This window comes from Toxotes jaculatrix, chromosome 15 (genome assembly GCF_017976425.1).
Source record: "Toxotes jaculatrix isolate fToxJac2 chromosome 15, fToxJac2.pri, whole genome shotgun sequence".
Lineage (NCBI taxonomy): Eukaryota > Metazoa > Chordata > Actinopteri > Toxotidae > Toxotes > Toxotes jaculatrix.
In genome coordinates, this window is record NC_054408.1 from 12,129,790 (window position 1) to 12,143,770 (window position 13,981).

Below are 13,981 nucleotides of genomic sequence, written 5' to 3' on the forward strand. Positions count from 1 at the left end.
TATGCGCCGCATGGCAAGGCTGGGAAGTTGAAGAACGCAAAGGGACAGTACAAACCTCTGTCAATGTGGAACTGTTCTTCATATAAAAAAGAAAAAGAAAAAAAAATGTCTAATGCTGGAAATTCAACATCATGATCATCACCTAAAATCTATTCAATTTATTCTGTACCAGCTGGATGCTTTTTTTAATGGAAATCTGTTTATAGGAAATTTCATCTGCTAATTATAAACAATTTTCGTAAATTTTACATTTTGGGAAATGTTTCATGGTAGGAAAAATATTACACTGCCCTAATATTTCACTGTAAATCTGATTACAGCAATACTGTGTAATTGGAAATAAACTCAGCCAGTCCTATTTAGATGGGAAAAAAATGTGTAGTGTTGGGTGATATTTGTTTTTCTTTTTTCCCCCTCTCTTTTCTGTCATGTTTAAAACCTCATCACCCCACATCTGACTCTAATACAAGCTAATTATTAAAACTGCATTTTCTACCTGATTTTCAAACTCAATCTTTAAACAATTTGTCAAATAAGCCAATAGTTCAAGATCATGTTGTGGTAAAAGACAAACAAAAACTGATTATGTGCCACAGACACTGTGCATTCTGGGTCAATAAAAAGCTGATAGAGGACCACTTAGTGACCAGCCAATTCTCTGCCCTCCTATCTTCTGGTCAGAGGAGACTGAATGAAAGCTAGAACTCTCGAGCCATTTGTTCCTGGATGGTAATGTACTCTCAGAGGTCACGTTTTAAATTCAATTGTACCCTCTGAAGTCAGCTAATCACTTTAGCAACCCTTCTGGGGTTTAAGAAGCCGTTTAGAAACATCTCGGTGACCTCAGTTTTTTTAAAAACACTTCCACGTGTCTACGAGAACTGACTCCCTGCTTACTGAGACGTTAAAAGATTTAGATTAATGTAAAGACTATACTCAGCTTATGAAAATGGGTCGACTGTGGGGGAGTATTTGTACACAAGCAACCATGAGACTAATTAATTATCCAAAGTTGATAAATGCAGCAGACATGAACCCTTTAGAGTCACTTCAACAAGCCAAGCTGTATTTGTCGACAATTTAAGGATTTAGGATTAGGGAGGAGCACTTAAACTGAGCCGCACATGGACAAATGAACTCAACCCCTCTGAGCCAATAAAGCCGGGCTCCCTGAGGGGTTGAATCCGGCACACAGGGTGGGGGTGTTGTTCTAGAGGAGGATTAGAACCATTGTCAGGTGTGTAAAAAGCACTCAGTTTCTATTTTGTGAGTAATGATGTCACTGACTCTGAAGACACACAATACACCTGTCTCCATGAGCAACTGTTCTACAACCTCCAGCTCATTGTAGACAGCTGTCTTTTCAAGTGTGATTTTTATTTATTGTTGTATCTTTGTCTAGAGTTGAAAACTGTAAACTGAAAAATTGATTAGTTCATTGACAGAAAATCAACAGGTAATTGATAATTGATTAAATCACTGAAGTTTTCTTTTTCACATCATTGTATATTGAAGATATTTGGTTGGACAAAACAAGACGTATGAAGCCACATGATCAATCTATTAATCAAAAAAAGAACAGAGATTAATGATAATTGCTGGTCAAAGTTACTCAGTCTAAAGACATTAGTGAGTGTTTTCATTTGGGGGCCACTTTATATTTGTTGTTTTGAAATGTTCTATAAAAATAAAGTGGAATATCATGATTATTTCTTACTACAGGAGTTCATGCCTGCAAAATGCAATAAAATAAACCTTTACTTGAGTTTGCTCTGTGACACTGCAATTTTGTGATATATCAAGACACACATTAAGACTGGTGGAGATGTGTTGCAACAGGGAGTTTTAAAGCAGGCACTTAGGATACCACCTTCATCTATATTGAATTGGGAAAAGATGTGTACCTGAAACCCAGAAATTAAAATACTGCTGGGCTCTTTATAATACTGTTCAATACTTTATAAAACTGTTCAGCATGTTGACACTTATGCCAGCTGGGTTACTAACAAAGAATTAGCTAAGAAGATTGATCCCACTGTCAGACAGTAGAGTGGGATCAATCTTCTCATCCAACTCAAGAAAGAAAGCAAATAAGCACATTTCCCAAAATATAAAACTATCCCTTTAAATGAATCAGTCCTATTATTCACACATTGGCCTTTATCAGTTAAATCCCACAAAATTATTAGAGCATTAAATCAGTTCACGCGTCAGTTAGAGGGAATAAAACAGCACATATACTGGAATAATGGCAAACTGTGACGCATGAAAAGACACTGTTGACATCCTGACTTTTTAAGTTTATAAGTCTTGTTCATAAAGACATCAAAAACTAAATGTGCTTTCCAGGCTTCCCAGAAATGTAAATTTAAATATATATGACAATACTTCATGTCACAATAAAACAGCCACTGGGGGTGATTTGTGAAGCTACTTCCCCATTGTTTGTCATTTCTAACCATAACACTGACAGATATTTCCTTATCTGTTATCTCCAGTTGTAGAGGGAAGACGGGCCAGTACATCATTTTTTTTGTTTAGGAGCTTTTTAGGATTGTTAAGTTGTTACTACAGATCAGCATTTACTGACAAATGGACAGTCAAGAGACATCTCTGCACAGAACATCCACTGTTGTATTAGTGGTGCAAATGTTTCTGCATGAGATGTGTAAAGCATGGATGCAGTAGACCTTTAGGGGTATTCTACAAAGCATAATCTCTCACTGCAGCCTTAACTTCGGTTTAAGCTTGATGATTGGATGTTTCCTCCTTTTCTCCTTCAGAACCTTGATTGACTTCTCTCCTTTCTTGTATCTTTGACTTTTTATCAAGCGGTCAGATCAAGAGGGCAGCTGCTCATTTTAAGTGATGATGATTCAACCAGAAAATGTCATGCCCCCCATCTAAAAAATGCTCAAACTGCCTTACAAAAAATAAATTAAAGAGGCCAGCAGACTCTGGAGCATTTTCTGGCAAAAACAAAATACCAATATTTACAAATATAGCACATGTAAGGCTCTGTAATTACAGGTAACATGATCCACAATTGACTAATTATGTTTTTCATAATAATTTTGAACTGGAAAGTTATACATTGAAAGTGCTATTTTCTACAAATCTCTATCTCTACAAATTTCTATTTTATACAAAAAAAGGTAAAGATTTTGACCATGGAGTGAAAAAAACTGATAACACAGAGTGCATGTCTCTATGCGATTCACACGGTTGCTGTGTTTATGTGTAATAGATAAGTTCAGTCTTAATCTGTCATAGCAACAGATCAGCGAAGATATTAACCAAGTCACTTCAGTGCATTTTCACTTCAAGCTCCTCTTCAGACTTCCATGTTCGAGCACATTATGGCATTGTGAGCAACAATGTGCATGAATGCACTCTTGTATTTTGAATAATTCACCCCATATTACATAAGCAACATAGTGCAAACTGTTCTCAAAGCATCTAATGATTATTTTGAACTCTTCGAGGCACACTTCAGGCCACTTGGGGAAACGACTGGGAAAAACCCTCCCAAGAGTTTCACTGTACTTCTTAAATATTAGATTTCCTCTCAAACAGAGACAGTTAGAACATGAAGTTAAATTTTTACGTTTGTAATTGAAATGTAAAAGCTAAATTTTACTCTTCCGAATGCAAATTCTGACACTCTGGTTCTGCAACATCGCCAAAAACAATTCTGCAGGAATATTAATCCAGCAATTTTTTTCAACTTGTCCCACATCTAACACAGTATATCTCATGAATCAAATGCATTGCACTTTTCAAAAGTTTGAGAAAGATTACCTAAAGATGCTACCAGCGTCCCATGCAGCCTACTATTGTTGTTAATAACTGGAAGATCCTCCACACCCTCTTAGTCCAGGCGTTAACAAACACTCCAAGCATGTAAGTCCAATTCTAAGACTCCCAGAGTGTCACACTAGTCATGGGTCATATGCAGCATGGTCCGACATGATCCCGTAGCTCCGTCACCACAACCTGCACACCACCCTAGGAGCGGAGCGAGCACACTGTGTCAGACCAGCAGAGTGCCAGTCAGCTGCTGACTTCTTCTGTGCAGCAGTTGCTAGGTGATTACTCAACCCCAGTCAGTGCACAGGAGAGCATGCTCGGTCGCTCTCTCTCTCTCTCTCTCCCTCTTAGAGTAGTGACTCATTTTCAGTATGACCACCGTCACAAAGCAGAGTCACACAGGATGTGAAGACCGATAAGCAGATGTAAAACGTAAAAAATGTATTCCACAAATGTTCCCCGCTGCTTTCATCAGCTTACAACTCTTCAGGGAGGCGGTTTCCTCTGTGGACATACCAGCAGAATTTAGTTAAACTTAAGCCCTTATCCTTTCTGCACCCAGCCCAACCCTAAAATGTACAGACAGTACCATCCAGTGTCCTGTTCCTATCACTGAACTCCTTCCTCTCAAGGACAGAGACCAGATGGCGTCTTATCTTTGACCTTGTTACTTATCAAAGACACAAGACAGCTGCATCAAACTCCCTGAGCATTTTCCCACAAATTTACCACATTATCAAATGTTTCTAAAATGTATAATATGTCTATCTGATTAGGGAATTTTTGCACCATTAGAGTATAATATAAATCAATTTGATTTCTCCTTTATTACTTACTTTGTCTTATAGAGGGGTCTTCAAGTCATTTATTCAAACCCTTGTTTTAGTTTATATTTATGAGTTACAGTAGCAACTCAAGGCACTCGAGAGAGAGCATACTCCATCTTCTTTATGTTCTCCCCATATCTCTCACAAATTTAGTTTGAAATTTGAAACTGATGATGTGACTTAACTGGAAAATTCAGGTTCAATCAAGTTACATTATTCTGCTCCACAGAAATGTGTTGCTGTTTTTGTGAGTCAGACAAAAACCTTAAATAAATCCAGTGAACGCAGTTTAAAAACTGACTTTAAAAGAAAACCAAAATGTTAAATAAATAAAAGTCCTGGACAGATTGAAATTCTGATCTGACGACAGCAATTTTGAGTCCCCAAAGTTCACCAAGACTGTGAATGTCAGCATCAAATTCCCAGGGCAATCATGGCACAGTAAATCATCCTGCTGAAAAATTTTACTCTGAACCCTTAATGTCAACCTCGTGCTGAAAAAGTTATTGGATCATCAGGGTCAGAGAGATTCATCCTCTGGGGACCATGATGCAAAATTTCAGGGCAATCAACTGAGTAGTTGCTGAGATTATTAAAGTCAGTGGTGGACCAACCTTGCCATCCATAGGGCCACACCATAGCATACCTAAAAATGGATTGATAATAATAAGTAAGCAGTGGCAGCTGCAGAGTGCTGTTGTATTTTAGAGGTTGCAATTCAGGTCCCAGGTTTTTGATGATGTAACAACTCTGTGAACAGAGATAAGGGGAATAAAACAAATGTTTTTGAAACAATCTTCCTGTTCTTCCCATGCACATTTCCGCTGTACACTTGGAGGGACTCTGGCTCTGGATGTGGCGTGGTACTTGGATGTTGAACAGCCAGAGAAATCATGTGGCCTCATTTTTTTCCCAACCCCTCTCCCCACCACCACCCCGCCCCCTCCTCCACCCAATCCTCAGACACCAGAGGGCACGCTGCGTCCCTGCCACTTCCTGTTCATCAGCTTTCTCCACTGGCTGCCCACCAGGCTGCTTCTATGGACTGATGATACTGTCACACCAAACCCCCTCCCACGCTCTCATCTCAGCACCCAACGGATATGCTCCAAGAAGAAACACACAAGCAGTATACATACATACAACCACAAGCATCTGTAATGTGGTGTTACTCAAAGCATGTGCAGTACACATGCCTGAGGTAGTACACTCCTGTGATGTGTAATTCGTCACAACTGATATACAATAGCAAAGCTTCCTGTCCAGGTCACATGCACGCTGACGTGACTGTAACAGAGGCGCCTTATGACCTTAAAAACACAAATTACAATTGTGTTGTTTCAATCACAGTGGCCATCGGAAGCAGGAAACAAAGTGAAGAGAGAATTGATGATCAGGCCATCTAAGCTTTAGTCAGCGTGCCTGTGTATATGTATGTGTGTGTGCTGAGCTTGGCTCAAGTCTGCTGTGTTAAACAAACAAGCACATAGCCACTCGGTCCCAGTGACAGAGTCCAGCTTCTGTCATGTGCAAAGCTGCATGAAAGCCCCTATCATAGTGGTTATAGGAGTCAGCAGCATAAGAAAATAAATATTAAAGTTGCATGCATGAGTGATGTCCAAGGACCACTCATACAAGCAGAGAGTCTTTTCATGTGCACCTATCATTTACCACATTCACACAAAAGAAATATTGAAACAAATTAGGAAAAGGAAAGTGTAAACATGCATTAGCTCTATGTAAAGAACAAAAACACTGACCTCTCCATATCTTAAAATTTACTTGAGGAGAAAGAGCACAAATGGGGGAAAGATATATACTGAATAATTGACATGGACAGCCATGAATAAAAAATAATATCTATCGGTTCATTAGGGCAATGTTGTGCTCACTCTGGCATAGTTTTCTCTGTGTGGGAGGAGGAAGGGGTGTGTAAGTTTGTTCCCTCAGGCTGACTCTACAGCAAAGCACGGTAAGTGGTACCTTTCCCTCAATATCACTCCTTTACTATCTGTTTCCACATCAGCTCATTCTGGTTTTCAGGGTTGTGAGCAATGAGAATACTGACCTCACACAGTTTAATGTTTTCACGCATCACAAAAAGTAATTCAGCTTTAATAAAGCCTGTGTGAAGTAGATGAACTTCATTTATTTAAACAACCAGAAAGTCATGCTGTTTGTCACCCCAGTACATCAGAACCGGCACAAACAGTCTGAAGTCTGATGCCACCAGTAACAAGATAAAACATCAGCAATTTTTCTGCATTGCGGTAAAACTGGGAGGAATAAATAAGCACCATTGGCAGGCAGAATAATTTGGCAAAACTGCTGTAAGAACAACAGATTGTGAAATATTGGGAGTGAGTGTAACGATCGTCTGTCAACACGCTGATAATGTGAATTTTGACTCAACAGCCCTCCAGTCACGGTTTGGCCGACCTGTGAGACAAAGCCAGCTCAGCACATCTAACAACAGAGGATCCATGTATTGATGATAACGCTGTAAACAGCTGTCATGCTCTTTGGCAAAAGTACATCTGCAAACACTACTGAGAGCAAATGGAGTGAATATCTCCTGAAAGTTAACTCCAACTGCATGAGTGACTGAAGTGATGCAAACTTTTTTAAAGAGCAAACATTAAAGATCCCCTCAGGACTTGACTTAAAGAAATGTTCTGCTTGGAATACTAACTTGTGTATGACATGGTTTGTTTTCATGGTCGGATAAAATCTATTCTTCTCCCTTATCAAAATTAATAAAACAACAACAACAACAAATTAATAAAATTAAAATCTGGAATAGATAGGGGCGGTACGGTGGTGCAGTGGTTAGCACTGTCGCCTCACAGCAAGAGGGTTAGAACCCCGGTCTGGGCCCTTCTGTGTGGAGTTTGCATGTTCTCCCTGTGCCTGCGTGGGTTCTCTCCGGGCACTCCGGCTTCCTCCCACAAGACCAAAAACAGCCTGGGATAGGTTAATTGGCTACTCTAAATTGCCCGTGAGTGTGTGCGTGTGTGTGGTTGTCTGTCTTTGTGTGTCAGCCCTGCGATTGACTGGCGACCAGTACAGGGTGTACCCCGCCTCTCGCCCATAGGCAGCTGGGATAGGCTCCAGCTCCCCCGCGACCCTGACAGGAGAATTAAGCGGTAGAAAGTGAATTAATGAATGGAATAGATAGATATTAGATAGATAGATTATCTGTCCATTGCCGTCAAATTAAAAAAAAAAAACAAGACTAAACCAACATACAGACCTACACAGCAGAACATTATGCACCAAACTACATCTTAACACAGTCACTTCACAGGGTGTCATTATATTACATAACCGAATCCACAGAGACCTGAGGACAACACACAACAATCTGGGTACCAGAATCAGAAGCTTTAAAATCTCATCTGGAACAAACCTTACTGAAGAGGCTGCCCCGGGGCAGAGGTGAAATGTGCAGCCTAGTAGTATTTCCACGTGATCTTCAACACACGTCCACCCGGGGTTAGTGTCCTGTCCCACTGCAGCTAGCCAGTGCACTGACACAGACACACAAATTGTAATTTAACCCGCTTGTGCCCCTCAGTCCCAGAGGAAATGGGTTGTGTCTCTCAGGAAACCAGCCCAGTACAGAGGGGGAGCTGAGAGAGGAGAGGGGCTTTTACACAGCATGACACCTACCAGTCATCAGGAGCAGGAGATGGTGAGGTGAGTGGTGCACTGAGACTGAAGACCAACCTGCTTTAATCTGTTCATCCACAACACTGCTTCACTAGTATCTCATCACAATCAATATATACTCTTACAAATATTATGTATTTAAAATTTCATGTTTGTCCTGGCACAGGAAGATCTATCTCCATAGTATCATGTTGTGCTATGAGAATAATGCATCGGTCTTAATGGATCTGTACTTCCATCTAGTGGTCATAAGTTGTAAACCTCCTACAGCCCAATTTAACCAATATTTTTGGACCGCTTACACACAAACTTGGGAGCAGAAGGTTACAGTGTAATAAGTGGGCAGCTCACATTATTCCTGCAGGGGGGGCAAACAATAAATTCACAGTCCTACCTCCACTAAACCAGAAGACACTTTGACTATACACCACCTACGCTTTGGCTTGTGCTTAGCTCAATTCGTCACAGTTTTCACATTCAGCATTTCATTTCCAACAAGAACAGGCCAAGACAGGTGGCTGTTCCCTGGTTTAAAACAGCCTCCTCAGTAGATTAGAAAAGTGAAGGATAGATGTAAAATGATCTGCAATCAATGCCTTAACAATGGAAAAAGAGTCGTATTTTTACTTTAAATATGTAAACATAGTAAAAATGTTGCCTGGTATTTACAGATAGGATTCCTGTCTCATTTCAATTCTGGGAGAATTTTGTTTTCTCTTCATAATTTGAATCATTAAAAAAGGAGGCTCCAGCAGAGACTCAGATGTCTGGGGCAAGGCTAGTTCATTTAAAAAAAATGTAGTAAAAGGCATCTTTTGCATTTTCTGTGTATATTTTATTTAAAGTCACTAATCTCAGTCCTCTGACTAAAAAGAAATAAAACAGACTAAAGAAAAGACTTCAGTGACATGAATGTTGGGCTCTTAGCCTTTTCAGGTCACCTGATCTAAGCAGCTGCCTGAGTTAATCTCTCAGATGTGTCACCAGCTGCGATGTAGGCAGACATTTTTTGTAGTTTGATACATCTACAGTTGAAGCAGACAGAGGTACTCACCTCCCACAGAGTCCTGAACTCCCTCTGTTCAATGCGTAGGAGCTCACTGAGTTCCCGTGTAACAATGGTGGCATGTCGGGGGGTGTTGTCGAGGATGGACTCTCCAAACGCTGTGCCAGTCCCCAGTGTGCATATAGTAACAGCATCCTTTAGCAGAAACAGAGATAGTGCCCTACATGGATCTTTCCTTCATTAGAATAAATAAAACATCCAGCTAGACAAGGATGCTGTGCTATGCTAATGTAATGTCCTTATTCTTCTAAAAATAATGCTTTTGTGCGCTGCACTCGAAAAGCAGTGCTCTGCACTGATCAGAACACTCTCAGAGGTTAGAGGCAATCACCTGAACACTTGTGGCAGATAGACCCATGCACTCTAATCTGCAAAGAAATTACTCCAATCAGCACCCAGACAAACTGAGGTGCACAAAGCTGCCGTATTAAAAAAATATTCATTAATGTTCCCCAAGTAAAATGCTCTTTATAGCCCACACTCAATACAATATAACACAAAACAAATCTTCACTGGAAGATGGAAGGAGATGGTGCAAATTTAGAGAATTAGCACACCAAACTATTATTTATTTTTAAAAAAAATAGATGTGATATGCTGATAAGTGATATGCTAGTAGGCTAGACAGAACAGAAAAGCCATTTCCACCTCTAAATCCCATTTGTTTTACCATCTTTTACCTAACACTTTGGTATCATATCATGCAGGTGAAATCATACGTCGTACCTGATAACTTGATGTCTCCGATACTTTAACATCCAATGAACCAGAGAGGACGGCATACCAGCTGGTGCCAATGTCTCCTTGGCGATACACTGAGAAGACATAGCACAAAAAAATTAACAAGTTTTAGGAAAACAGCTGAGTCAGAGCAGCATCCTTGGTGATTCTTTTTAATGAACTGTGCTCAGATATGTGACAGTGTCAGAGTTTGTGTTTAGACCTACAGGTGATGCCTTTCTCCAAACATTCATAGAATCCACACAGGCAAATCTGCTGCAGCAACCTGGGGTGGAATCTCTCGAAGGCCTTCACATTTTTCAGACGAGCAAGGATTATGTCAACATCTTCCCCAGAGCGCTCTGCTGGTCTGGGAAAACAAGAAGAAAAGGAAAATGTACAGGTAACTGCCAAAATAAATGCACATTAGCCACCTAAATGTGCTGCAGAGCCTGTGTCAGCATAAGCAGCATAACTGCATCTGAAGCTCTGCAGGGGGGATGTGACACCAATTAAGTCTTGCACAGCAGTATCCTTTAGTTTTATTCTATATGTTATAACTTGATCTTACACTTGCACAATAGCAGCAACCTGGACAGAAGGTCAGACTTCACAATTACAGTCTGGGGCACTTCTCATGAGGATAGATAAGCAACAAAAGTGAGTGCTACATATTAGAGCAGTTGCATGATTACAGAGTTGGTTGTGTGAGAATTAAAATACTGTGCATTGAAAATATAACAAATCCATTGAAGTTGGGTTAATCATATTGAATGGCAGACTTTGGCTGACGTGTGTCCATTTTAAGTGCCAAGTCAGTCACTACAGCTGAGCTTTCAGTTAGGTAAAAGTTACTGTATAATGTTAAGCTATTTAGAAGTCTGAAACTCCTAACAATTATGATATGGCATGAACATGCCACCATTGCTAAAGACTCCTCACACATCTTTTCAACTGACGGTTGAATTAAAAACTTTGTTTCAGTGTTTAGGAGTTAACTGAAAAAGGGATCAGTGATAAAATCAGTGATAAAAGTTAATATTTTGCTATCAAAAGTCACACAGAGCCTTGTCATAAATTTGTTCCTTTAGTTCTTTTGTTTAAATTGGGAAGACTGACATAGTTGGCTTTTGCTCAACAAACAATTCCCTAACTGCTTGTTTCAAGTGGATCATCCAAAAAGATTTTGTTTGTTTGTTTAGATAAGCACAGAATTGTTTCAAGTTTAATATGAAAGTGGATAAACAGAGTTGTTTCTGTTCATTGCTGTTTATCACCTTGGGCAAAATACTGATTAAATTCACATCACCACAGGTGTCAGCGTGGCTTTATCCTTTTAACTCCTGTGTCTCTTTCATTGCACTGCTCCACATTCGTTATGCTAAACACAGAACCTCTGATGTAACATGTGGGTGTCTGAACTGTAGCTTACATCACCTTTGAATCCATATCCATCCTTAAAAAACCAAACAGTATCAATAATTCAAAAAGGGAAACAAGCTTTTGCTTCACCGCTGCCAACAATCCTCTGGCTTAATGTAGCTCTGACAATAATTTATTGTACTGTATCATCTGCTCTGTCATAGCGGAATAAAAGTGTTAAAGCTGATAAGACTTTATATTCACCCATGCAACCACATGTAATGTTACTGCTTCCAAATAATTTCTGAATTAGAGGGGAAAGTCTACTCTTCATTATTTCAGCACTGTGTACTTTATCTCACACACACACTGCAAAGTGAGGACAACGAGGTAGGAGAGAGATGGGATGTGTGGGAGCCTGAGTTTCAAATATGAAGCCAAGGTGTCTATCTGGAAACCAACCAAGTCAACAACAACAACAAAAACTTTCAAAAAGTACTGATATAGAGTCCATGTGAGGACACAGTGTTCTCATCCTGAGGAAGCTTCTTACATTATGTATAAAACAAACAATGAAGAACCTAATACGACAACAGGTTCTAGTTTACAGTCCAGTTACATTGTGAGATATACAGTAGAGGTTTTGTACATTTCCACATCTGCCAAGCTCTTTATCAAACTGTAAGAATATACACAGTTAAGCAAATGACACCAACACTCCTTGTGACACACTCAACTCAGACAATCAATGAAATACAGTCCACTAAGTTTTCAGATGGAGTGTTTCTACTTGTATGTTCATCGTTTATTATATTTTTCATCATATTTCAAAATTACCAACAGAATCACAAGGTGAAGCACAAATGCCAAACCAGGAACCTGTGACCAGGCAGAGGATATTACTGTGTAAACATGTCTGGCATACTGCGTCACTTTGCTGTTTATAGATGATGTACTTTGGACCTTTTGTTTGTGATGCGCCCCTTGTTCTCTCCCTCTTCATCCTGTGTATCTATCCTCTTCAGACTATTGTATGCAGGTGTGCATACAATAGTTTCAGCTACTTTATCAGGCCAAGTGTTCCATAGTGATTTGTCACAGAATTTAGTCTGAAGCTCAGCCCTGAATGAACAGGCCAAGGTTGTAAGACACCTCAAAATAGCATACCTCATGATGACAATGACGATGATGATGAGCCATCCACTTGGCATGTAAAATATTTTTAATAGCTTACTGACAATAATTTTGGTCACATAAGTAGTCTTGTAGGACACTGAAACACAGAAATGATACGATACTGTTTGACTACAGACAGCAATGCACCCTATTTATTTTTTACCACCTCCAGAATGAGTTTAACAAACACCTCTCAGACAGGGTCCACAAAAGCTGCAGGGCTGTTTGATGATGAATTGTAGTACACTGCACATAATGTACCAAATAAAAATGGTAACTTAGGGTAAGTGCATTATCCAATCCACAGCATCATTTTCTGCTCATTGCAGGGAGGGAGGATCCAGGGAAATTTTTTTTTCTACATTTCTTTTTGAAACTTTTATTTGTTATTTTATTTGTTTTGTTAATCCATACTGTGCATGTCGCCTAGTGAACTGAACAGGTTTTTGTTTTTGTTTTTTTGTTTTTTTTGTTTGTAAAAACAACCACAGTATTTGTCCTGGATATTAATAATAATCACAGTAATTGAAAAACTGAAACAGCTGGAGGGTACATTTAGGAGGCAAACGCTCTGTAAGTGATGAATGCAGTCAGTGGTGTAAAAAAAAAATGAATAAAACATTCAACATCAAACGCCTGTCTAAAGTTAGTAGTCTTGATCAAGCTTTGTTCCAACATTTCTCTGGCCATTTAGTTTTCCCAGAGCCACAGTTGTGCCAACTAATATTGTTTTAAGCCCTTAGCCAGCAGTAAGGTAAAATGCCGGTCAAATGCTGGTGTCCTGATATGAACGCTATAATCTGAGCACATGGGGCGTTCATGAACGCCCTAATTCACGATCTGAAGCAGTGAGTCTCAATTCCGTTGGGAAATTAAAACTACAGAGTCGACATCAATGTTTTCATTCAGCTGTGGAGGCTCAACGCCCACGCTCTGGTGAAAATCGCCCATATCCCGTTAATCGTCGCTCACACCATGGTCTTAAGAAGATGATATTGACGAGATAAATAAATGTATTACCTCTTATCCAGACAAATGATCCACTCGGCAGATTCCGACGAATGTGAAGAAGTGTGCGCTGCTACCATCTTGTGATCCTGCTGCTGCGGTGGCGGCGGCGGTGAGAGGAGGACGAGGAGAATGAGAAGAAGAGGGAGAAGGAGAGGGCTGGACCAGCAGCAGCAGCAGCTCTTCATCTGCCTTCACTCACTCGCTGCTGACAGGCGTGTCTGCAGCTGCTGCTCACCTGCCCTGCAACAACAGGGCGTGCATCGTAGGATTCACTCAGATATAATAATAATGATAATCATCATAATAATAATCAGCTGTAATGAATGTAAAGCCTGTA

General features: G+C 39.9%; 1 protein-coding gene across 7 annotated transcripts in view; it reads right to left on the reverse strand.

Annotated features, from left to right (window-relative positions):
• The window catches only part of rapgef4a (Rap guanine nucleotide exchange factor 4a), a 30,559-nt gene extending 16,823 nt beyond the window's left edge, over positions 1 to 13,736 (reverse strand). For 2 of the 7 annotated variants that reach the window (XM_041056452.1, XM_041056450.1), the window contains exon 1: positions 8,047 to 8,079. Coding sequence is in view for 1 of the 7 variants with exons in the window: in XM_041056446.1 (XP_040912380.1) it covers positions 9,364 to 9,510; positions 10,102 to 10,190; positions 10,323 to 10,465; positions 13,654 to 13,721 (447 nt within the window). In the remaining 6 variants the exon portion in view is untranslated. Of the gene's footprint in view, positions 1 to 3,801; positions 3,941 to 8,046; positions 8,151 to 9,363; positions 9,511 to 10,101; positions 10,191 to 10,322; positions 10,466 to 13,653 lie in introns of those variants that run through there. The other 5 variants (XM_041056446.1, XM_041056447.1, XM_041056449.1 and 2 more) reach the window with 5 other exon arrangements.
• Positions 13,737 to 13,981: the final 245 nt, after the last annotated feature.